This window comes from Dendrobium catenatum, unplaced genomic scaffold, assembly GCF_001605985.2.
Source record: "Dendrobium catenatum unplaced genomic scaffold, ASM160598v2 fragScaff_scaffold_1360, whole genome shotgun sequence".
NCBI classification, from domain to species: Eukaryota; Viridiplantae; Streptophyta; class Magnoliopsida; order Asparagales; family Orchidaceae; genus Dendrobium; species Dendrobium catenatum.
In genome coordinates this window covers 704,532-728,645 of record NW_021319822.1, presented here as the reverse complement: position 1 = coordinate 728,645, position 24,114 = coordinate 704,532, and the positions used below count along the sequence as shown (strand labels likewise).

The 24,114-nt window shown below is 33.6% G+C and overlaps 1 protein-coding gene across 1 annotated transcript in view; it reads right to left on the bottom strand.

Annotated features, from left to right (window-relative positions):
- The window catches only part of LOC110116005 (dehydrogenase/reductase SDR family member 7), a 25,479-nt gene extending 2,470 nt beyond the window's left edge, over positions 1 to 23,009 (bottom strand). Inside the window, exons 1-10 of the mRNA XM_020849431.2 lie at positions 22,862 to 23,009; positions 22,723 to 22,778; positions 22,601 to 22,634; positions 18,101 to 18,199; positions 17,869 to 18,017; positions 17,654 to 17,692; positions 17,475 to 17,567; positions 17,288 to 17,386; positions 14,177 to 14,275; positions 178 to 261 (exon numbers count right to left, since the gene is read on the bottom strand). Coding sequence (XP_020705090.1) covers positions 178 to 261; positions 14,177 to 14,275; positions 17,288 to 17,386; positions 17,475 to 17,567; positions 17,654 to 17,692; positions 17,869 to 18,017; positions 18,101 to 18,199; positions 22,601 to 22,634; positions 22,723 to 22,778; positions 22,862 to 22,937 — 828 coding nt within the window. The 5' untranslated portion in view covers positions 22,938 to 23,009. The remainder of the gene's footprint in view (positions 1 to 177; positions 262 to 14,176; positions 14,276 to 17,287; positions 17,387 to 17,474; positions 17,568 to 17,653; positions 17,693 to 17,868; positions 18,018 to 18,100; positions 18,200 to 22,600; positions 22,635 to 22,722; positions 22,779 to 22,861) is intronic.
- Positions 23,010 to 24,114: the final 1,105 nt, after the last annotated feature.

Here is a 24,114-nt window from a genome sequence, read left to right as displayed (position 1 = left end):
CATAACTAGCAGAACAGGCTGCAAAACACAAAGAGAGAATGAGAAAAATATAAAGGCAGAATAAGAAAGAAAACAGAACCTAACGATTACCAGAGCAGTTACTTTCCTACTGCGTGCCCTCTTAAGAACACGGTAAGAATAAATTATTTGTTGATTTATAACAGAAATGAGAATTACTTGGTATGATATCCAAGCTTCCTTAAGATCATGGGTAGCTGCAACAATAGTAAGCTCGGCACATCGTTCTGAAGATACACGCCTCTGTCAAACCACAGGAAAAGAGAAAAAATGTCAGGCATAATCTATAACACTAAAGTTTAAGGGTGCAGAGATGTTAGATTTCCAAATATAGCTATCAGTTTGTATGCCATGAAAATAATAATGCCACCAAGCAAAAAATAGAAAAAGATAACTGTGTGTTCCTATTTTTTCCACACAACCTTAACTTAATTGCATTTATATTCCTAGAAGCTAATGCCCAGATAATAAGAAGTATCTAATAGCCTACACTAGAAATTAGAAAGTTGAAAGCACACTAGTGCTTGTGGCTGCCAGTTAAGTTGTAAAAATTTTAAGTTGTAGGCAAGGTCTTGTGACTAAATTCCTTCTGCATCAAATTTACATTTCAGCACTCAATCTTTTCACCCAAAAATAAAATTTTGTGATTCCTATTTTTTTCCAAACCTTGCGGTAACCATGCAAACAAAAACGTAAAACATCATTTTTAGAATCCTGGCCCAGAACATTTGAATTTATTTTATATTCATTAGTAACTGCCTCACTCTTGTGCTCTTCCTCTTGGTTGAGTTTGCGGATTGGTGTTTGTGTGTAATTTGTGCTTCAGCACACGAACTCCTCAAAAAAATTAATATATAACTTTCTTCTTAAAACAATACAAAAAGGGCCATGCATTTTTATTTCAATCTCGGTTCCCCTCCAATTACCATTTAATTCTGCGTTGAGACCATTACTTCACAGATGCCGAACACAAAAAATATTGATCAAATGCTTCGTGTTTTTCTACCCAAATGTATTACAAAATTATTCTTTTAAAGACTCAATTAATTGAGACTTACTACTTATAAATAAACAAGTAAATTCTCATTTGTTACTGTAATAGATGTCTAATCCAACAATAAGCTTCAACTCTCAAAAAAAATAAACATGAAAATAAATGGCTGCTAAATTATATTTTTTCTTTGAACATTTCCTTCAGCCTTAAGTGGTATATTGATAGGAAACACTTGAAATCAAGTATTTCCTATTCACCTTTACAGCAAAACTCTACGACATACTGCTGTCCGGAGCAGAAAAACAGTAAAAACAGCGGAAAAACTGTAGAAAACTGAGAGAAATTTGTAGGAAAAACTTGTATTTTACTAGTAGAAGAAGAAAACAGCAAAGATACAATTGATCCTCAATTCGAGAGGAGGATCGATCTCTCCCAAATCTCTAGACGCCGCTAGAGCCCAAAGAAAACCTAAATCTAAGCGATCTCAAATTTCAGCCAAATTCCAGATGCCCAAACCCTAGGAAAAACATCTATTTAATGCATGCAAATCAAAAGGAATTCCCTAAACAGTCCCTACATTCAAATTTCTCTCTGAAACCCCCCAAAAATCCTTCCTAAAACGCTCTATATGAGCGGTCGGGCCGCTCGTTCTGGCGGAATCTCCGCATGTTTTGCGATTTTGCCCGTAAACCGGTCCCGCCTGGACCGGCTGGACCGGTCCAGTGGACCGGTCTAACATATATCAATCTAGCTATGAACAAAGCAGAATTTGTATTGTAAGCATGGTTTTAGCATCAAGGTCAGGGATTGAACCAGACGGAATAATTTAAGATTCAGAAGTTAAACCAGAAGTTCAAAACAGAGAATGTAATAATATAAAATATACAATAATAATTTGAATAACATAATATGTATAGTAATAATGCATTCATTTAAAAAATAAAATAAAGATTGGCTAAATACATGAAAACTCCATGTTCTAATTTTTAATCATATAAGCAATAGACATATTATTCCAAAATACTATCAAATGTATAGTAGATGTAACCTTTAAAAAATTATTGCATTTGAATTGACACAATTGAAACAGCAGAAGTTATTAACCCAAATAAATTCTATGGGTATTTATAAATTTCAAAATGCATGTCTATCTTATATTTATAGTTTAAATATTATTATGGTTGTTATGCTCACCAAAGTACAAAATATGTAAGCAAAGAATTTTGATGTTGTTCTAGTTGTCTTATGTTATGTTTTCTGGTTTATTTTTGAATGTAGGATCCTAAGACATTGCTGTCTGTGAGAACATGATGCATTTTGTAGTGTTTGGAGTTCATTGTTGTAAGCTATTTTCGATTTAGAATTTCCTCAATCAATAGTTTCCAGCTCCCCATTACGTCCACCTAACTGATTTCAAAATCCCGGACTGTTCCTTTTGTTACCAATTACTAAACTGTAGCCTGGAGCATCACTCGTTAACCCACAGTTGTCACTACTAAAGTAGAGATCAAATCTTTACTAATAACTCTTGCAAAACATGTTTTTTTTAGCTTCTCTGCAACTCAAGGTATTTCCTAACTATAGTGGCTACGTATTTGCTGCTGTCATTTTAGTAGATCTAAAAGCGAATACATAGAGTATAATTTTAATAGTAATAGAACTAGTAGGGGATTGTGACTTTCGACAATCAAGTCATTAATTCAAGTACACATTTTATATATCTTGAGTCTATTGTTTAAAGTAATGGTGAAATAGATGGACATATTATTAGTAAAATTCAAATTGGATGGTTGAAGTGAAGGAATGCATCAGGCTTATAGTGTGATAAAAAAATACCTCTCAAACTTGAGGGAAGTTTCTATAAAATGGTGGTGAGACTTGCAATACCTTATGATGCAGAATGTTGGAAATTAAAAGAGAAGCATAAAATTAAGTATTGCAAAGATGAGGATGCTTAGGTGGATGAGTTGCTTTACTCTTAGAGACAGAATGTAAAACGAGTATATAAGTGAAAAAGTTGAAGTAGCTCCAGTGGAAAATAAGATTAAAGAGAGTCGCGTTAGATGGTTTGGACGCATAAAGCGTCTTTCTTTCCATGACCCGGTTAGGAGAGTAGAAGTATAGGATTTTACCTATATTAAGAAAAGTAAGGGTAAACCTAAAAAGAGTTGGCTAGAAAACATTAAAAATGAATTTTTTTTATTAAATTTAAATAAAAATTTGACTCTTAATATGACAAAATGGAGAAAAAAGAATCATATAGTTGACACCATGTAGTTGGATAAAGTTTGCGCTAATATATTTTGCAAATTTTAAATATATTTAATATAATATTACACACTATCTCATATTAAATTTTTAAATATATTTAATATATTATTTAGTATAACATTTAGAAATTTGATATGATGAGGTTTAATATTTTAAAATATAATTAACTATAATATTTAGAGTTTTTTATTTCTGAAAGTAAATAGCTAATCAAAACTATAAAAGTAAATAGAAAAATTAAAATATTTTTCATAATTTATGATAGCATATAATACATAGCGTAAGTAGCTGACTGTCATGTGCATTCAACACAACCATCCAACATGGCCTTATCTATGGTGCCTCCATACTTTAAGGAATAAGCGCATTGGTGGAGTATGGAAGATTTTGTTGATTGCTAGTCGTTATATGTGCACACACCCGGTCATGTCTGCCAGTCATCATAACTGCACATCGAAGTTTATTTACTACTATGTAGGTGTTGTGCTCCACCAACAATTTGATTTAAAATCAAGGGAGATCATTGCATGTATTGAAGAAAAATTTGACATCAAGGTTTCATAAATGAAGACGTGGGATGCACGTAAGAAAGTCATGTGTTTAATGTTCAAAAGTTATGAGTCATACTTGCCTCAAAAAATATATAACAGCTCTGGGAAGCATACCACAATTTTAAAAACATAAAAAATGAAACAAATAAAGTATATCAAAAGAGTACGAATGCATTATGCAAATTTAACAAAAAGCATACAAATTCATCGAGTAGAAGAACCAAAAAGCATGTAAATACATCAAAAAAATGTATAAAAAATCATGTAAGTGCATCATTTAGGCACACCTAAAAGTGCACAAGTATAATAAAAAATTAAAAAATATACAAGTGCCCTATACAAATGCACCGAAAATCATGCAAGTACATTGTGTGGACATACTAAAAACATGCAATTACACTTTGCAAATATATCAAAAAGCATGCATATAAATCATGTAGACACATTGAAAAATACACAAGTATATTAAAGAGTGTGAGTGTATTTGTACAAATGCACTGAAAAAATATATAAGTGCATTGTATAAACATAAACAAGAGAGCATGTCATTTAAAAAAAAAATAAAATACCTGCATGTGCTCCAACCAAATACATTAAACACCAAAATTTATAATCAAAGAATATTGTGTGAGTTAAGACGAATAATGAAATTTAAATTGTATTCAAATCAGAAATGTAAATTTCAAATAGTGTAAAGATAGATAACTATGAAACCCGCAAACATATTTGATTTTAAGTTTTCATTAGGCCTATAATAACTTTTACGAAGGAAATTTATTTCAAAAATACAAGCTCACAAGTTTATCACTCGTATAACAATTTGCATTGCAAAGTCATTACTTAAACACAATCATCTGCTAGTAAGCAAGCAAAATTGACAATATTCAAGTGACAACATAAAAATATTCAAATGCATAAATAATAGCTATGTTGATAGAAAATCTTAATTAGAATGAAATATATCTTTCAAAATGCCCACAAATTCCAAGGTTGATCAGCTGGAGTTTAAAATTTTAATATAGATTAAAAAATGATAATAATACTTCTAAATTTTAAAAATTTTCAAATGAAATCTATCACCCATAAATTTAAAGTAAAAATTTATTCACCCCTCGCAATCATTTATTAAGGTTGACTATTGAGAATAACCATAACTCACAAATGGTCAATAGTTTGTCGAGCATATAACTACTATTTACTCAAATGATCTTTTATCAATAAAAATGTGGCACGTGTCATCTAAACGGCAACTTTGCCGGAAAATCACACAATATGTAAATGGATATGATCAAGGCCCTCTAGCCAACAGTTTCTCCATAAAATGATACAATTATATTACAGCTAACGTAAGGGCTCACAAGTTCCCCAATGTTTAAAAAACACTTGAAAAATAAATCATAAGATACGATTGATGAAGCACAAAGCCCTCGGTTAGCTAAAGTCATATTTGTTAATGATGAATGGAACACCATGTCATAAATTTCCCTATGGAGCCATAGCACAGAATGCACGATACGAAGCACGCCATTTTAAACATGACACACAAAATTAAAATAGTAAATTATATGTATTAATATGAAATACGGACCTTTTATTCTCATTTGGAGCTGAGCAAGCGGAGAAGCGGAGCTGAGCGAGCGAAGAAGAGCGGTTTTGACGGAACGTAGGCGATCGGTGGTTCTCCGTTGGCCATATTGTATGGCCAACAGAGGTCCTTGGTGTGTCTCTGTCGTTCTTGACGGAAAGAAGAACAGGATGAGCGGAGAACGATCTCGGCGCTCTTGGCGATTTTGTCGGATCATTACAATCTTGGCGTTTTGGCGATGCTTTGGAGTTCAGTGGATCTCCATCGGCCTGAGGTTCTCCTTTAGCTTGTTTTTGCAAAGGTGATCGATTTGAAATCGATTTTGGCGGAACAATTCCTGAGACGAGATGATCTTGGCTTTTTGTCGATCTTGGCAGAGATGATCTTGGTAATCCTGAGTGATTTGAGCTGCGAAGGTTCTTTGATGAGGATATTGTTCAAGTCCAATTTTGGGCTTGATTTCTTGAAAGATTTTTGTGAAAGATCTGAGGAAATCCTGGTAGTGAGGAGTTCGGGATTGCTTTGGGTTATGGATTTTCTTGATTCCATAAATTGGCCTATTGATGTTGGAGCTGTTGTTTTTGCTTTGTCAACATTGTTTGGATCGTCTAAAGGGTCTGCCCGTGGATCGACTATGTTGAGGAGGTTGTGGTTGATGTTTGTAATGATGAGATGGTTGTTTGGTTGCTTTTTTTTTCAGTTGCTCTTTGAAGATCAAGTCTTATTGGTTAAAGATTTGAAGGATTTCAAGTTTTTTGGTTTTTCTCTTGTTAATGTGAAGAGAGTGGTGATGATTATCAGTTTGGTTGGCTTTGGCAATGATGAGGCCGGATATTGGCTTCTTGAGGTGGTTGTCGGTGTTATGGCTTTACATTGGAATATTAATGGTGTTATTCTTGCCAGCATGATGGGTGTGGTGGTGATTTTCAGTTTATATGACTTTGCTTGTGAAGAGGCTGACTCTTGGACTATTGAGGAGGTCGTTGGTGTTATTGCTTTGTCATCGTTGATTGGTTCGTTCTTGGTGTATGTTGTCGGTTGTGTTGATGCAACATCAGAGAATTCTACTCTTGATTGGAGCTTGTTGGACCCTAAGATCGATGGGGTTTTCGTTGATGTTTGGATAGCCGGTTTAGTAGTTATTTTTGTTTTTCTTGATATTTGTTATTACTTGCTTGTTTTGCTTTTAGGCTTCTTGTACCTTTTTAAAACCATTATGATGAAATATGGGATTTTTACTAGGTTTCATTTTCCATCTTTTGGAAAAGCTGGGATACTAACCAACCTTTTAGGTTGTTTTAATATTTGGTATCCCCATCACTCCAATGGATCTAAAATGGAACTTAGTGAATCGCATATCCATTATGGTAGTTTTAAAGGGTTTGCTTTTGCTTTCTAGATTGTATTAGGTTTTTCTTCTTTTAATGCAATTAGCATTTCTTCAAAAAAAATATATACGAAATACAATTAAATTAACAGATAAATCACCGTGATAATAGAAATAACCAAAGTTATGCTTAAGTTCAAGTAATTGACACCTCAATCACTCAAAATAATAGTATTTTAAATAATCAAAGTAACAGTAGGCTTGAGTTGTTGAATTGTAGGAAAAATAATTTGTTTTAAGTAATGAGGAAGCCTTGGGTGTGGTTGAGAGGCCTACTACGTTAATGAATAGGTGTATGGAGTCTCTTCCAAATACCTCCATAGTTGGAAAATTTTATTGGAATCGCATGGCAATGCTTACCTTGGGAACATGAGCATTGTTTCTTCTTGTATGTGCATAGGGGAGGTTGCACGTAGCCGCCGAAGGATCAAATCTACCTCAAAGCTCAATTGGAATGTGTTTCTAAGATTGCTGAAGCTGTTAGGATCACCTTCCCGAGGGCTCAAATGCACCATGCGAGGGAGAAGATATGTGATCATTGAAGCTATCCTAGATTAGTGCCCAATATTGTTGAAGCCCCGCCTGAATCGCCTTTACAAGCCAAGATTGTGTGTGAGCATGTGGATCGACATCCAAAGCACTATTAGGGCACTATTAATTAATAAAATATGAAAAGTTAATAAACATAAGATAAATATTTATTTTGAATTTTAAATCCTTAAGAATAAAATAGCACATGTGGTTTTCACACTGCGTCATTGCTCATGTATGGCGTAAAAAATACATCACATTTTGAACGAGCGTGATATGCCATACAAATTGCGCCAAGGGTGTGCCACGATGCGCTATGTCAGACGTTATTTTGTCCCATTGGCATGTATGACTAAGGTCAACGAAAATTTATCCACTTAGATAAACATCCACCCTAAGTCTATAACATTCCCTTAGACAAAGAAACCCATATTTGTCGACAAAAATTCATTAGTCAGGTTGGGTAAATTATCTCCACTGATAAGTAGATTAGAATCCATGACAACCTTAGAAGATAAAACTATAGGACTTTGATTGCATTTGTCATCATTCCCACACCATGTACTTCAAAATCTAAGGTCATAAATATCAAATCCTATATCAAGTTGATGTCATTATATGTTAAGCATTTAGTGTTTACTAATCAACATTAATAAAAAAATTTCTCTCATTATTGGGAGGGGTAATTAACCATAGGGGTTTTGGTCTATGAAAAACATTGAACTAGATCATAAAGTCCTATCTATCTTATCTTTAGACCTAATATACCTTACAAAAATTTGATCGAGAACAACTTAACTCTCTCAACAAAGGCAAGGCACAAATTTTCGAAGCTCAAATAAGGATTCTGATAAATTACTAATTTTAAGTTTTTCTAGATTTTAAAATAAGAACCCTTGAGCATATATTTTCTAATGAATTATTGAATAAAATTAATATTTTTATCTCAAGCTTTTGTGTGCTTGGATGTAAATATTGGAGTATGGTGAAAGTCTTGACATTAACATCCATGGCATCTTTCTCCTTGTACCAACGTGAAGTATATATCTTGAATTTTGCAACTTTTATCCTCGTTCATATCTAAATACTTTGTAATGGATTTTATTTGTGTGCCAAAGCTTTTAGCCAATTTTGTTATATGCAAATTTTCTTTTTTGAATGTGAATCTTAAATCATTTCATGGTTTTTCATTCATTATTAAATTTTTTGCAAAACTTATCAATTATATTTTAAAGCGAATTGAATGTGTTCTCTAGTTCTGCATCAAAAGAGATCGATCTTTCCCAAACTTAAAAGTTGGGATGTAGTTTATGATCTTTATGGGTGTCAATTCGGGTCAACGGATTAGATTCGGGTCGAACCAGGAATTGACCCGGCAATGTTCGGGTCAACCCGAACCCGACCCGTTTTTAAAAACGGGTCAAGTTTCCATACCCGAACCCACCCGATTCGGGTCCGGGTCAACCCGACCCGACACGAATGACCCGAAGTTGACCTAAAATTGCTAGTTTTCGGGTCAAAATCGGGTCAATCTTCTATTTTCGGGTCAAAATCGGGTCAATCTCGGGTTTCCGAGTCAAATAGGAGTTTTCGTGTCAATTTCAGGTCATTTTCGGGTTGCTGGGTCAACCCGAACCCGACCCAATTTTTAAAATGGGTTGATTTGTTGAACCCGAACCCGACCCATTTCGAGTCCAGGTTGACCCTTACCCGAATTTTTCTGGGTCGGGTTCGGGTCGGGTTTCGGGTCGTGTCAAAAATTGACACCCCTAATCTTTAGCATGTTTCTTGGTATATCTTATTCTAGGTTTGCATGACCGAATCCTTAATTGTAAAATCTTATTAAGTTTCACATCTATTTTTTATTAAAACTTATGGTTATATCAAAATATCAACTAGAAGTCGAACATATAAATCTATAAAATTAGCAGATGTTACAATCTATAGGGAATTAGATACATTTCGATTCTAGACAAATACAGTGCAACTATTATGAGATTCAAACTTACATTCCTATATTCGATGGAGGTATAACATTAGTGTTTTCAGAATGATTATAGATAATTTGGAAGACTTATTTAAATCGTCTTTAAAGATTACCATATGATTAAAATGTATTAAATCAAAACTAATAGGACATGCTAGATTATTTTCATAAAGCATTACAAGTAAAACTAAATTTATATTGGTTGGCCTAGAGTATTAACTTAAAAGTAATATTTATCATTCAGTGAATATAGGAATTAAATAAATGTGTAATTGAAGCATTGTAAATAAGCAACATATGATGTACTTGAATATTATGATAGATTAACAAGTCTTAAGGCTAAAAAATATTTGCCACAAGAATATTTTATTATTTGTTATATATTTCATTAAAATTCTTAAATGAGATATTAGCAATGACTAATACAATAATTCGCCAGAATCCTACATGAGGTTTTATTTATATCTTTGAATGTTGAAGAATATTACAATCATTCTTCTATAACCACCATACCTATAATTGAAGTCCTCAAAGATAAATCATTACCTTCTCCTCTAAAGACGGTCAAATCTACACTAATACAAGAATCATGTTATTAGGCCGGTTCTCACTGAATCGACCCAGCCGGCCCAAGGAGGAAGACAATCTGCCCCGGGTTCTCACTGAACCGACCCAACTGGCCCAAGGAGGAAAACAAATCCCCCCCCCCCTCCTTCTTGCCGCCCAAGCCTAGTGGACCCCACTAGGAGGCAAATTAAGGAGAGAGAGGGGCGGCTAGGGTTGAATGGAATTTTTGAATGAGGAGTTTTAATTAAGGGATTAAATAATAAGAGTTGTTTAGGGTTAGGGTTATGCATGCTTATTGTTTCTCATGTAATTCTCTTTGTTGTTTTGGGCTCTAGATTCATCGTCTAGAGATTGGGAGAGAACGACCCTCCTCCCAAATTGAGGATCAATTGTATATTTGCTTCTTGTTTTTAGTTTGATTCCTATAATACAATGTACTATTTTTGGATTGTTTTCATTGGAGATCTTCAAGTTTTTCCGCTGTTTTCACCAATTATTATTGGTTTACTTGCAAACTCTAAGTATTTCCTATCACATGCATGGCTGAAGTTGATCCTATTTAAGAAAGTATAGTTCATGAATATCCTTTTGAAGATGAATTATATGAAGATTATAATAATAGTTGGATTCTTCCGGTGTTGTGGAATCTAAATCTCCACCAATTAGTTATAATTAAGTAAAAGTTTTAATTCAAATTTAAAATTGAGTGAATTTGAATTAATATTCATTTAAAAACCAAACCTGAAATTGAAAGTGAACATATGATTATATCTAAACCTAACTTGTAATTAGAACTTAAACTTAATCTTAATTATGAATCAAAGCTTCTACGCAAAATTGAACATACTCTTGAATATAAACTGAAATTTTACTAAATTTTATTGAATATGAACTTGAATACAATCTTAAATATGCACCTGAACAAGTAATATCCATTGAAGATGAAAAATCAATTGATGGATGTGACAATTTAACCCATGATGAATTTCTAATGAAATCATCCATACAAATCAAACTGAATATGATTTTCTTTTTTTATTCTTGGTCCCTTAATTTTCTAACTCATTATGAGAGCCATATGAAAAAGATTAATAATAGGCAATATTGTTTGATGGAAAGTGAGCATCAAGTATTCCAAATGCATAGATTTTAAGAGTTCTAGTATTTGGTTTGATAAAAATTAATTATATAGTAAAATTTTTGTGAATTCCAAATTCACTATACAGTTCATTTTTTTATGTATTCAAAATTTTCCCATCTTCAGCCAAATTCTTGCAAGCAAATTCAATTATCGCTACGGCCGCCACTGACCATCACCCACAAACCTCTACAATAATCCAATACTACTGGCCACCGGACAGTACCATTGTTAAGCTTTATATTGTATTTATTTTATTTTAAATTTAAAAAAAAAAACAATAATGACCTACATTTATTTTACACTCATCCAAGAAAATCTAAAGATTTTAAATATATTACATTTCTTAGACATTGTATTTCATTTTACTCTAAATTTTTGCTAAATAAAGTTGAGTCGACATTTCAACAAATTTGTTAATGATAAATGATTTAAAATTAACTCTGACTCCAAAACTTAGGAGAATCTTAAAATATATAACTTATCATAACAGATATTTTTAGTCATTTGTGATGGCTTTCTTTTTGTTCGTTTATATATATATATATATATATCATGTAGCAGAGTTTGCCTACGATCAATTCATTTTTATAATCTTATCTATGAATAAGTAAATTATTACTAGTATCAACTTCGATGCATGTTGGAATTTTAATATTTCATTATTTGCTTCACATCTTATCTATGACCTTTCTTTATTAGATTTAAACAAGAATTTGACTTTTAATAGGACACAATGGAGGAAAATGATTCATGTAGCCGACCCCACGTAGTGGGATAAAGGCTTGATGTTGTTGTTGTTGTATTATTTGTTTCACATCATTTGTGTAATTTTTATGATCTTCATGATTTCCATGATGACATGCATAGGCAATTAACTGCTAAACATAATTGTTATAAGTTTATTTCTGATAGGAACATGAGATATGTGGAGTCAAATTAAGTCACAATGTAATGATAATGGTACGTCATAATCCTTAAAGGTTTTCTACCGGAATCTTTAAGAAATTAAATAAAAGAAATATGGAACCCTACAAAATCATATGGTGCATTGGAACAAATGTTTATAAATTAAAATTAGTTATGATATTAATCCAATCGTAAAAATATTTAATTTAATTTTATAACACGAACCTACTACCAATATCATGGATTCTTCTGTATTTATATCTACTAATAAATCCATTATCTCATCAAACACATATACTCATTTATTTCAAAAACTATTTCAAATAATAATATTATGCCCAGTATAGATGATGGATATCAGAGATATCTTATGTGTTGGTATGACATGGCTACTTATGATGATTTATAGATAACTTTGCAGAAAGCATAACATTAATGCCCAAATTTGCTTGAAAATATCAAATGCTCAATTCACAATTATCAAATTCTTTAACTCTGGAAGATTTGATGAAAATTTGAAATTTTAAACTCGTCAAAAGAACAAGATGTAATCATTGAGTTTTTTCTTGTTATTTTTCTTGTTTTAGTTTTTTTTTTCGAGTTTATTTTTTATAACATGCATATGAGAATGAAATTTAGCCGGCTGATAAAATAGGGAGATGTAGGTACTTGGATGGATATAATTTAGCAGTGCAAGTTGTTTTCAATTCAGCTATTATTCCCTCGATCATTTGCTTTCCAACTCCCTATTTTATCAAGCCGGTTGATTTGAACAGTACAATATTATTACTTCTTTTTTTCTGATATATACATTGAAGCTTAGATCGGTTCCTGCAAACTTGCAGTTGTTTGTACTATATAGTAGAAATGGAATAATTGATGTAGACATGGTCTTTTTTTTTTTTTCTTCGCTTCATAAGTGCTCCTGGCATCTCCTTATTATGGTGGCCCCCACCCAACCCCTCCCTCTCCTCTTTTTTTGGTTCACTAATGCTCTCGGAATCTTAAACTGCAAAATGCGTCTTTTTTTAGCTTCTCTACTATCTTCAGATTTTTTCCTATAGTCGATATCACCTGATGGTTGCTTTCTATTTTGCTACTTTCCTATTGTAGCAACTTTATGTTGTTTGTTTTCTTTCTAAAGGAGGGACTATTAATTAATGCTATTGAATTGTGGATTTGAAACTTGTTGTTTGGGTTGGAAATGCGATATTGTTGATTTAAAGATCAAGATCTTTAATTTTTTTACTTTATTCATGTTCTAATAATCTAGATGCTTTTTGATTAGCTTTGCAAGTTTGATTGTGATTTGGTCTAGTTTGCTCCATATCAATTTTCTTTTGATGGGTGAATTTTAAATCAATGTATATTTTTTTTCAAAAATTTCGTGTATTTTAGATTTACAAGACTGTTAAATCGTTATTTGGAGTGAATTGAATATGTTAACTCTTGTAGATCAAAGAAGAATAATCTTTAGCAAAATTAAAAAGTGAAAATTTGCATTATGAGACTTTTGACATGTTTTGGGCATCTCATTTTAAGTTTTGCATTAATGAACCCTAGATCCTAAACATCTCATATTATATAGTACACTTAATATAATTATAATCATATAATATATTTTATAAAGAAACCCAAAATTATTAAAATATGGAATTATTTAAAAATTAAGGTTCTTACCCTTGATCAGGCAAATATCTAGTTTTTACTATATCTGAATTCGTGATTAAATTATAGTGGGTGTGAGGGTTATGTCATAATTCAATTTGGCAAATATAAAGTCATTATTTTGAGGTTTGCATATGTTTCTTTCCTCATTAAAAAATATGAAATTCTATGAAAGATAAGATCCTTTTAAATAAACCAAAAAACCACCGACATATTTAAATCTATGATCCTTAGTTGCCTTCTCTAGAATATCATTAAATCTAATGTCATGTTGAAAACATAAATAATTGGAGCTATTATGTCCTGTTTTAATTACTTCAACTACTAGTGCCTACAAAGGACAGTAAATAATACTTCATAACTAGATCACACAAGATTTTTTTGTGGAAAAGTAGGCATATAAAGTTGGAATATAATGAAAAACATTTGAAGGCTTAAACATGTAACAGAAAATATTGTAGGATTCCAATTTGTTAGGTCATTACTTAGTCACGACACATTAGAGGACGCCACTAGACAAAAAGGAACAATGCTAATAACAGAACTTTTAAAAAAAATTGAGAAACTAACCTCAGAAGAACCGCTAGCAGAAGAGCCTGCTCCAGAAGTTATAGATGTTTCTATAGGACCAGGACAGACAACTGTAACTTTGATGCCTTCAGGATATAACTGCAGTACCAAAGGAATATTTATAAGACAATAAACTGGTTTACTGCCGCACAACAGATGGCACATCAAGAGATACTTCTATAATAAAGTTGGTGAACAGAAATAAAATATAAGGCAAATCACTTTTAGGGGCTGTTTGGCAACAAGTCGGATTTAACTCAAGTAGGATTTAGTAAATTCTTTAAATTCGGTTTTCCTAAATCTTGAGGATATTAAATCCTAAAAATTATTTCATAAAAAATATTTTAAATCCTGGTAAACCTATGAGACTATTTTTTATCATGAGACTATTTGGCAACGTAACTCAGGATTTGTAAAATGCTATGTTAATTTGGGTTATAAATGTAATTTATATTTTAAATATGAGTTATTTATTAATTTCAATTTTAATTACCATCAATAAGTTATAATTATATATAATAAAATTAAAAGCTAACTTAATTATCAAATAACTTAACTAATGATTTAATTGCTAATTATAGTACTAATTATCTAATTACTAATTTGTGTGTAATTTTAATAAGAATTTTGATTACTAACTTCATTGGTAATTATCTAAATAATTATTTAATTATTATTTGATATAACTAATTATTTAATTACTATTTACACTACATATTATTTATGCATTATTTTTATAAGTTTTTAATTACTAATTATACTTTTAATTATTAATTTTATTAATAATTATTAAAGAGTTCACTCTTCCAATAGGCTTTGGCTTATCTAGGATTTGCTTTTTCTCTTCTTTATTTCTTCGTTGTTGTTCAACTTCACTTGCTTCGCATGAGGTAGAGTTTTAAATGAGTTGCATTAACTTCTTCACCTCCTTCGACGACATTCCCTTCCTGTTGGATCAAAAGTCACAACAATTCGATGACATTCTTCATGTTGGATCGAAAGTAAAGACAAAAGCTCATTCACCACGAATGTGAGCTTCACTATGAATCTAACCATCTTTCTCCCCTTCCACGCGCTTCTTCGACCAAATCCTATAAATTTGTCGAGCTATAGGATTTAGTAAATATGTGATTAATGGCAAAAAGAGGGAACAAAGGATTTAATTTGTTGTAAGATTTAAGATGCCCATTTTTGCATTTGGCCAGATTTAACTCAAATCCCTCTTAAATTCTTCTACCAAACATCCCCTTAGGCTCTTGAGCTCTAGATTAACATATACAAATGCCCACATTTTTAACATCTTACATGCAAAGCCACTATAATTCAAAATCTTATATATTATTCCAACAACCAACTTCTCAACAGCTCGAGTAAATTAACTTAAAATTCCCTACCCAATTTTTGAATATTTCATCTCTTTCAACTCTACTTCACTCACACGCACGAGTCCCCCACCAATACACTCTACAATATCTCTAATATCATCCCCATGTTAATAATGGGTTAGGGTGAGGCCTATAATACCAAAATCCCATTTCCCCTCCCACTACATAATTTATTTAAAGTCTTGTGTCAATGAGATTAGGGCAAAGAGGGATCAAAGTTGGACTCATACACCAATGGCTAAATCATTTTCAACCCAAAAACTTAAGCATACAAGTGCTAACAACTATGTTTCTCAACACTAACATATTTGTTTCAACTATTTGATGTGGTACTAAACTCAATAAGCTCATGAGACTAACCATTCTCCCCACACATGGAAGATCATTATATCAACCATCACTCTCCCTCAAATGAAAGTTTTTGACATCATTAACTACTTAGAAAAAGAGCCTAATGACAAAATGTGGCCTTTGTGGGAGTCATTTCGTTTTTAATTTTTATTTACCACAGCAGAAGTCACCCAAGTTTCATGGATGAACCAATTGATCCTAGTTGAACGATCAACTCTGATGTCACTTTTTAAACAGTGTAAATGTGCATAGAAGTTGGACTGCTTATACCACTTTCTGAACTCTTTTTTAACTCAAATACTTAAGTTTATAAATGAGTTTATAAATGAGGGTCAAGCACTTGGTATTTCAATGCCAAGATAGTTTTTTAACTATTATATATAGGACAAAACCAGTACTCTCATGGGCCTTAACAATATTCCACTTAAGTGAGAACTCTTCACATCCGCAATCACTCCCCTTCAAATGGACAACATCACCAACTATCATGCACCAATAGCTCATTCAATTAGATTTAACAGTCATGGGAGTCACTTGTTCTTTAACCTTGCTCAACCATCTTAGAAGCCAGTCAAAACTAAATAGATCCACAAACTACATACCACTCAATCCAAGCCAAAGTATTGACTTTAATGCAACTTGTTAGGGAATGTAAATTAAAGAGGAGCAACGAAAGAGCATAATGCCCTAGTGTTCAACCTTGTTTTAACCCAAAAGTTTATGCCTATGGGTAAAGGCCAATCACTCAGTATTTCAACACCCACTTTTTTTTTAAAAAAAAAATTGATATGGAACTAAATTAATACTCTCACATTCCTTAACAAGTGCGCTTGTCACTATTATCTTTAAATTACTTTGAACTTTTAGTGAGGACAACAAAACCTCAAGGGCGTGAAGTTTTCGCATGGCTGACATAGAAATCTCATAATTTAAGAGATAACAATGGTAGAAGCCTATGTCGCACTTCAAGGGACTAAAGAAAATAAGAAATAGAACTTAGTTATCTAGATATAAGATTTCAAATATGGCTTACCCAAAATGAAGTTGTGAAAAAAATGACCAATGAGAAAGGAGAATTAAATTTGGTGAGTTGAATGCAATTAAAAAAGAAAGAGTAGAAAATGACCATTCCATCTTTACAAGTGCATTCGAGTTCTCAAGGACATTGTTGGGTACTTCAAGAATAGAAGCATTGAAATTTTAAGCTAAGGGAAATAAATTTATTAGTTGAATAAAAACATGCTTACAAACTTTTCTTAAAAATTAAATGAAAATGGTACTTTGGATTTCCATGAGTTCAAACACAATAATTATTGTCTGGTAAAACTAGATAAGTTTACATTCTCAAGCATTAATTAACCAGCAGAAATAATACCTCAGATCGCAAAGTGTGAAAATATCCATTAAGAGCATGCTTGGATGCTGAGTATATAGCCTGCCCAGGTGCAGGGCACTTACCTGCAGCACTACTCATCTGAAGTAACATTCAATAACAAATTGAGGAAATCTTATAGCGAGAAGATCTCATAAGTCAATGCATAATAATCTTTTTATCAATGTACCACAATAAAATGACCCCCTCCCCTTTTAAGCATGAAAGGAGCAAGAAGCTTTGTAAGAGTAATAGTCCCCAGCACATTAATGTTGAATGTGGCCTAATTGAAGAAGACATGTAAGTCAAACTATCACTTCACTTTAAGACTGAACCTTGATGCTACTAAATTGCAGAAGATCTTAATACCTGAATCCCTTCCTCAGTTTCATCCAGAGCTTTTCTCTTCTGCAAACCAAATAAACAAATTAAGCAGATTAAGGTGGTCCAATGGTGACTACTCATCCCTGTTATAGTGCAATAGATCCCATATCAGACTGCTGAGACAGCCTTTTTTATCATTATGAAATGATTTCACCAGGAGTGGATTGAATCTTAATCATGAAGAGAGTGGAAACACTAACCGGACGCTCAAAGGCTGCATTATGTACCATATAGTCCACACCAGAAGCAGAGAAAAGGGACTCTGCCTTTTTAACTGCATCTTTCAGAGCTTCTTCACCGGATGCCAAATCTAAAGGCAATATCTCAATATTGGTACCAGGATACTTGCCTATACATCAACAAGCATTAAGCGACAATCAGAGAAAGTCTCTATTCAAGCTCATATATGTAATATTATGACATTATACTTGCCAATAGTTTCAATTTTGACTCTCTCAAGCTCTGCCACATTTCTAGCAGAAAGTATCAACTTTGCCCCTAAACATGCAAATTGGCCTGCAAGAACTTCTCCTGAAAGTGGGAGAAACAAAACCTCATATTAATACGCAGCCATCCTCTCGTGAAAGACAAGACATTGTAGAAAGTAATGATAATGTTACTTATTAATTCAAGCACAAAAACAGTCGGTTAATCTTGATTTTAAATTTACCTCATTTTTTTCATTTGAAAATTAATCATTAGCTTATTATATACTAAAAATATGTGACTAATGCATATATGATTCAAAGCTGAACCCAAAGGAACTTTGCCTGAAACAAGTTAAAATTTGTCAGGTAAGTAAGCAAAGTTCAAGCAATCATAGCCTAGAAAATCATAATATAAAGTATATTCACTTTGCTCCCAACATGGAATATAAAATAATCCAACTTCAAACGTACAATGAACATTCCATAATTTAGTAGTTTGTGAGTTGACTTAAATCAAGTGGGGTGTAATGAGACGACAACAAAAAATTATTTCCTAAAATGCAGTTTTATGGTTCAGCTGAATGACAATTAAGATTCAACAAACATGACACGAGTCATAACGTCCAAGCTCAATAGAAGGTCATGAGATGTCAAGTGCTAAAACTAAAAGTCAAGTTTTGCTCAAGTTGCTTGAGTCAAGCTAAAGCAATTTTTTTACCAAATAAGCGTATATGCCATGCAGCCTCACCAACATAATAAATAGTTCATTTTCATGATTGTTTTGAATCAATTTATAGTTAGATTATGTTACCTGATCAGTATAATATAAAGGGTGTGCCCATATTTGTTTCCAATCAATTAATAGTTGGAATTATGTGAGTTGCCTCAAGTACATGGATTCATTTGTCTAACAGGGCATAACACAAATCTACCATAAATTAAAACCCAGGACTTGAGATGGCCTCCTTAGCAAGCCTTAGATTTCTAGGTTGAAAGTAGCATTTGGAAATTGGCTCTTTGCCTGATAAAGAATATATACAAGAAAAAGAGAAGACTCCAGATTTTAAAATGTTCATATTCGTATTCAGAAGAAAAACTTGGATAAATGCTAGCTTGATACAGCATGGGTTCATGCTAGAATCAATTAGCTGTTACTTGGGTTCTGTGATGCACATGAAGTGGTTATCTTTACCAACTGCTTGGGAATCAACTAATCAGGAAAGTAAAAAACAAATATCACCTCTTTACCCCAACGATAATAAATAAATATATTCATAAAACTTTTCTCAACGTATCTTACTTGTCAACTTCCTCATGTGTGTTAAGATGTATATAAAGTCATTCTATTGAAAAAAGAGCATAAAACAGCATCACTTTGCAACAATTTGACATGAAATAATCATTAAATATTGTAAATATCATATTTATCAGAACCAATTTTCTTTAATTTTAATTTTATTGTTCTCCTTTTGCTTGTTTGTAGATCTCAAACTTGCTAAGTAGGTGGGAAGCGATTTAGAGATGTTCATAAGGTGATTGTATATCTTCTTTATGGGTATAAATTAAATAAAAGAACAGATTAACAAGTACAAAATAGAAAAAATAAAGTACCTATGAGTTGTTGACACCATATATGTGCAGTGGAAATTAATCGAATACTACTCAAGCATGTTGGGATTGAAGGGGAGCAGGGGTGGTGTTGATTTCAGGAATTCCCAGATCGGATGAGAACATGATTTTCCTTTATCTCTAAGGGTTGTTTGGTTTGAAGTAAAAGGTTTGAAAATTATTTCAAACACAAAGGTTTTGAGAATATTGGTATTTCATTTGAAGTAAAATAAATGTAGTGTAAAATTTTGATGCACTTGAAATTCAACTAGTTCATTTTTGGTACATTTGGAATTCCTCATATTTGGGCGAGTTTCAAATACATCGAAAAATCATTACAATTATTGCCGCCTGTTGCAGTTGTTGGCAGCCGCCGACCACCTCCTGTCGGCCCCTGTCATCCACGGCATGTCAACTAGCCACTATCGCCACCCACTGTTGCAGGCCACCGCCAAGCGAACAATTATTACGTCCTCTGACCGCACGTAGAGCTACGTTCGGCCGCCAATAACATGTCGCCACATGCTCTTACTCTCTACCGCGCGGCCCGACGACTTGACCCGGACCGGAACCCGGGAATAATTTGTTCGCGTATTGCGAGGTATTACTCGATATTTGCTCGGTATTGCTCGGTATTGCTAGGTATTGCATGACAATAACGAGAAATACCGCTCTGTGAAGACCAATACCGAGTTGTACCAAGTTGTACCGAGTTTTTCTAAAATACCAATACCGAGTTGTACTAATACCTAGAAAAACTCAGTACAACTCGGTACAACTCGGTATTACTCGATATTTGCTCGGTATTGCTCGGTATTTGCTCGGTATTGGTTATTGCCAAGAAAAATCGACCAATACCTAGCAATACCGAGTTGTACCAATACCTAGATAAACTCGGTACAACTCGGTACAACTCGGTATTACTCGGTATTTGCTCGGTATTGCTCGGTATTTGCTCGGTATTGGTTATTGCCGAGCAAAATCGATCAATACCTAGCAATACCGAGTAATACCGAGCAATACCTAGCAAAATCGAGAAACACCGAGCCATCATGGGTCAGTTCCGGGTCGTGTTGTCGGGGCGCGTGGTAAATAGTAAGAACGCGTGGCGCGATTCTACTGGCAGCCGAACGTAAAGCTACGTCCTGTGACCGGACCAAATAAAAGTTCCAGCCAAGCACCGCCACCCACCAACGACCACCATCACCCACCTTCACTGTCAACGCCCACCACAATCACACGCCACCACCAGCCACCACTATTGCTGGCCACAACAGTCTGCAACTGGTCATCGTCGGCCACCACTGTCGCCAATTGCATCCACCTAGCACCACCATCTTTGCACTTTACATTGCATTTATTTTCTTCAGACCAAACAAAAAAATGTAATATTATACATTCATTTTGCACTCATCCAAACAACTCCAAAATATTCATTTTACACTGCATTCCTTTTTCAGCCAAATAAATAGCCCCTAAGTGGATTCATATCACATTCTTAGGCAACTCCTCCCTTAAGAAGGCAAGTCTCAAGATTACAATAAAACAAAGAGAAATAGAGAGAACGACAATCAAAAATCTTGAAAAAAAATCCAAATCCTACGCTTATGAGGTCAAGAAAAGATTTGAGCACAGATCTCACATTTAGAGCTTCAAATTCCTATTTATAGAAGCTTGTCAAGGTCAATGTTATAGGCTTGATTGAACAAAAAAACACTGCGATGTACCCCTCTATACAACTTCATCTAGATCGGCCTGCTAGTAGACAGGTCCTTACTGCTGCCAGTCACTACTTTGTTTGCTAGGTAGCGGGTATTCCAAGCATGGTATTCACAGCATGGTTTAAAATTGCGCAATATGAGGCTTGCCTTGAGGCCCTCCTTTAAGCAATTCCAGTAAAAAACGCCTTGATGCTTACGCCTCGAGTTTTTTTTATGAGGCTTGCGCCTCAACTTGGTTGAGGCCCGCCTCGCCTCACTGGCATGAGGCTTACGCCTCATGCTATATATATTAAAACTTACATAAATCTTGAAGTAAATGCCCGACATTGGACTCTATAGGAGAGGAGGAAGGGGAGAGAGCAGTTCATCATAATGATGATTCAAATGAAAAACCCCTTAGTGATGACAGTGTTGATGACTTATGAGTTCTTATGTGATATGTCATTGTTATTTGTTTTTGGAAATTGGAATTATATGTTAATGAAAAGAATACTGGGATTTGGGAAAGATAGAATTTTGAGTTGAACTATATTTCATGTTGTCTTATTATTGGGATATTTTGATTTCAATTCATATCTTATGTTTTTTTATGTCTTATATTATTCACTCATTGGTATATAAAAAATTTATCATTTTATGTTTACGCAATCTTTTGATTTTGAGGCTTACGCCTCAAAAAGCCTTGAGGCTTACGCCTTGCCTCACGAATGAAAAACGCCTCAATACCCGAATACGCAATTTTAAACATTGATTCACAGTTTGTGAGAACTGCATCTTGTTGATTAGTTATCAGCGAACAGCTTGCTTTAGTCAATTAATTCCCCATTGAACTCCCGGTCGATTCTTGAGCAACTTGTGACTAATGACTCTAGCAATACTACTAATTAAAGAGAACTTAACCAATGAACAGATTAGCTTATTTGGGAAACCCAAGAGATGGATCCAAATCAATGGTGACTCGGCTAACCGAATTGACTGATCAATTTGTCCCAAGCTGAAATGGGTACACATGAGTAAATTGAGTGAGGAGTTGCAATGGTACAGCATATTTCAAAAATATCTAAGAATTGTTTCAAAGAACTAGAAGAGGCTGAAAATTACAGCCCATAAAACTTTTCTTCCCGTAAAACATTGATGTTTTTATCGATATGCATCAGGGAGGAATGTCGACTCACCAATTCCACGGCTTGCTCCAGTAATCCAGACGACCTAGGCATTTACACAGTAAAGATAGAAAATTTACAGAAGAAATCAAACTAGGAAATCAAATGGAGCAAGAATATTTAGCTAATCACACCTTGCCTTCCACTCGCTCGCGTTTCGCACGACCCTTGAACAGCAGCGTGAAATCCCCTGGATATCGAGCATCATCACACAACATGTTAAAATTTCGAAGTGAATGAAAGATGAAAGTGTTCAGGGTTTCGAAACATAACCATCTGCCGTTGCGAACTTCACAAGAAGGGCTCCGATCGTGAAGAGGGTGAGGGAGCCAATAACCAACGCCAACATTTTCGTTATAGACAAAGATAGAAAGCAGTCGGAATCGGCTTTTTGTTTCCGTTTTTATCTATGGAAACTTAAAAAAAAAAAAACTTACATGGATTAAGATTTCACTTGGTCTTTTCGCTGCTTTTAAATTGTTTTTTAATATAAATTTTTTTAATTATAATTTTTTTATTAAATTTCAAATAAGTTATCTCATTTAAAATTTAGTGCTGCAGAAAAATAATTCGTCCCTAATCAGAGAAAGTTATTAGGTCCAGAGACCGGACGTAGCGCTGCGTTCGAACGCCAATAAAAACTGGATATGTGAATGCGTACACGTGAAATTTTTGTAATATAATCTTTTTATTTAATTTATCATCCTGACCCGACCTGGTCCAATATTTTTTTCATTTTAAACGTAGGTTTGGCACTATTTTTAGAAACATGCCAAAGATCTAAATATGTATTGTTTTTTATATGTACTGAAGAAAAAAAGAGCTAGAAAATTGCATAAAAGAGATAACTCTTCGAAGAGAGAGAGGGAAGGGGTGCATGAATCGGAAGGGATGCCTGAATCAGAAGTAAACTTAGCTGGAACTTCCGTAGGTCTCAACATATCGATAAGTTTCAATCTCATCGCAAGTTGTATTAAGAATATGCTTTTTGAAAGTTGTAAAACAAAGCTGAGTAGAAAAAGGGCATCAATGCTCAGTAGATTTTCACTCATTAGAGGCTTAAGCTCTTAGATGTTGTTGTTCAGTTGTCAAAGAACATTATTTTTAGGGTTCGTAAAGATAAACAAGATGCACTGTAATTTTGCTTGTATACCTGCAATAAATCTCAGGGTAAAAAAGGTCACTTGGGCAATGGAACAAGAAATAATAACTTTGAAGGTGGTATGGGATTCATATTCAGAAATCAAGTGGGTAGATTTATATATCAAATGAGCACATAAGCTCAAGGGAATGAGGAGGCTGAACAGTACATGCTTGCCATAATGAAAGATATTGTTGAAAACTTAGATTTGATTCTTGGTGGCAAGAAAAAAAAAATCAAAAGTATGATGCAAGATCACAGGGTGGCAGTCCAAATTTGAAATATCCTCTAAAGCGTAGGCATAAATGAATATCTAATGCAAGATTGAAAAGCCACTAGGAAAAGAAGAAGCTGCCTAAGAGTAAGTTTTAATATCCTGTTAATT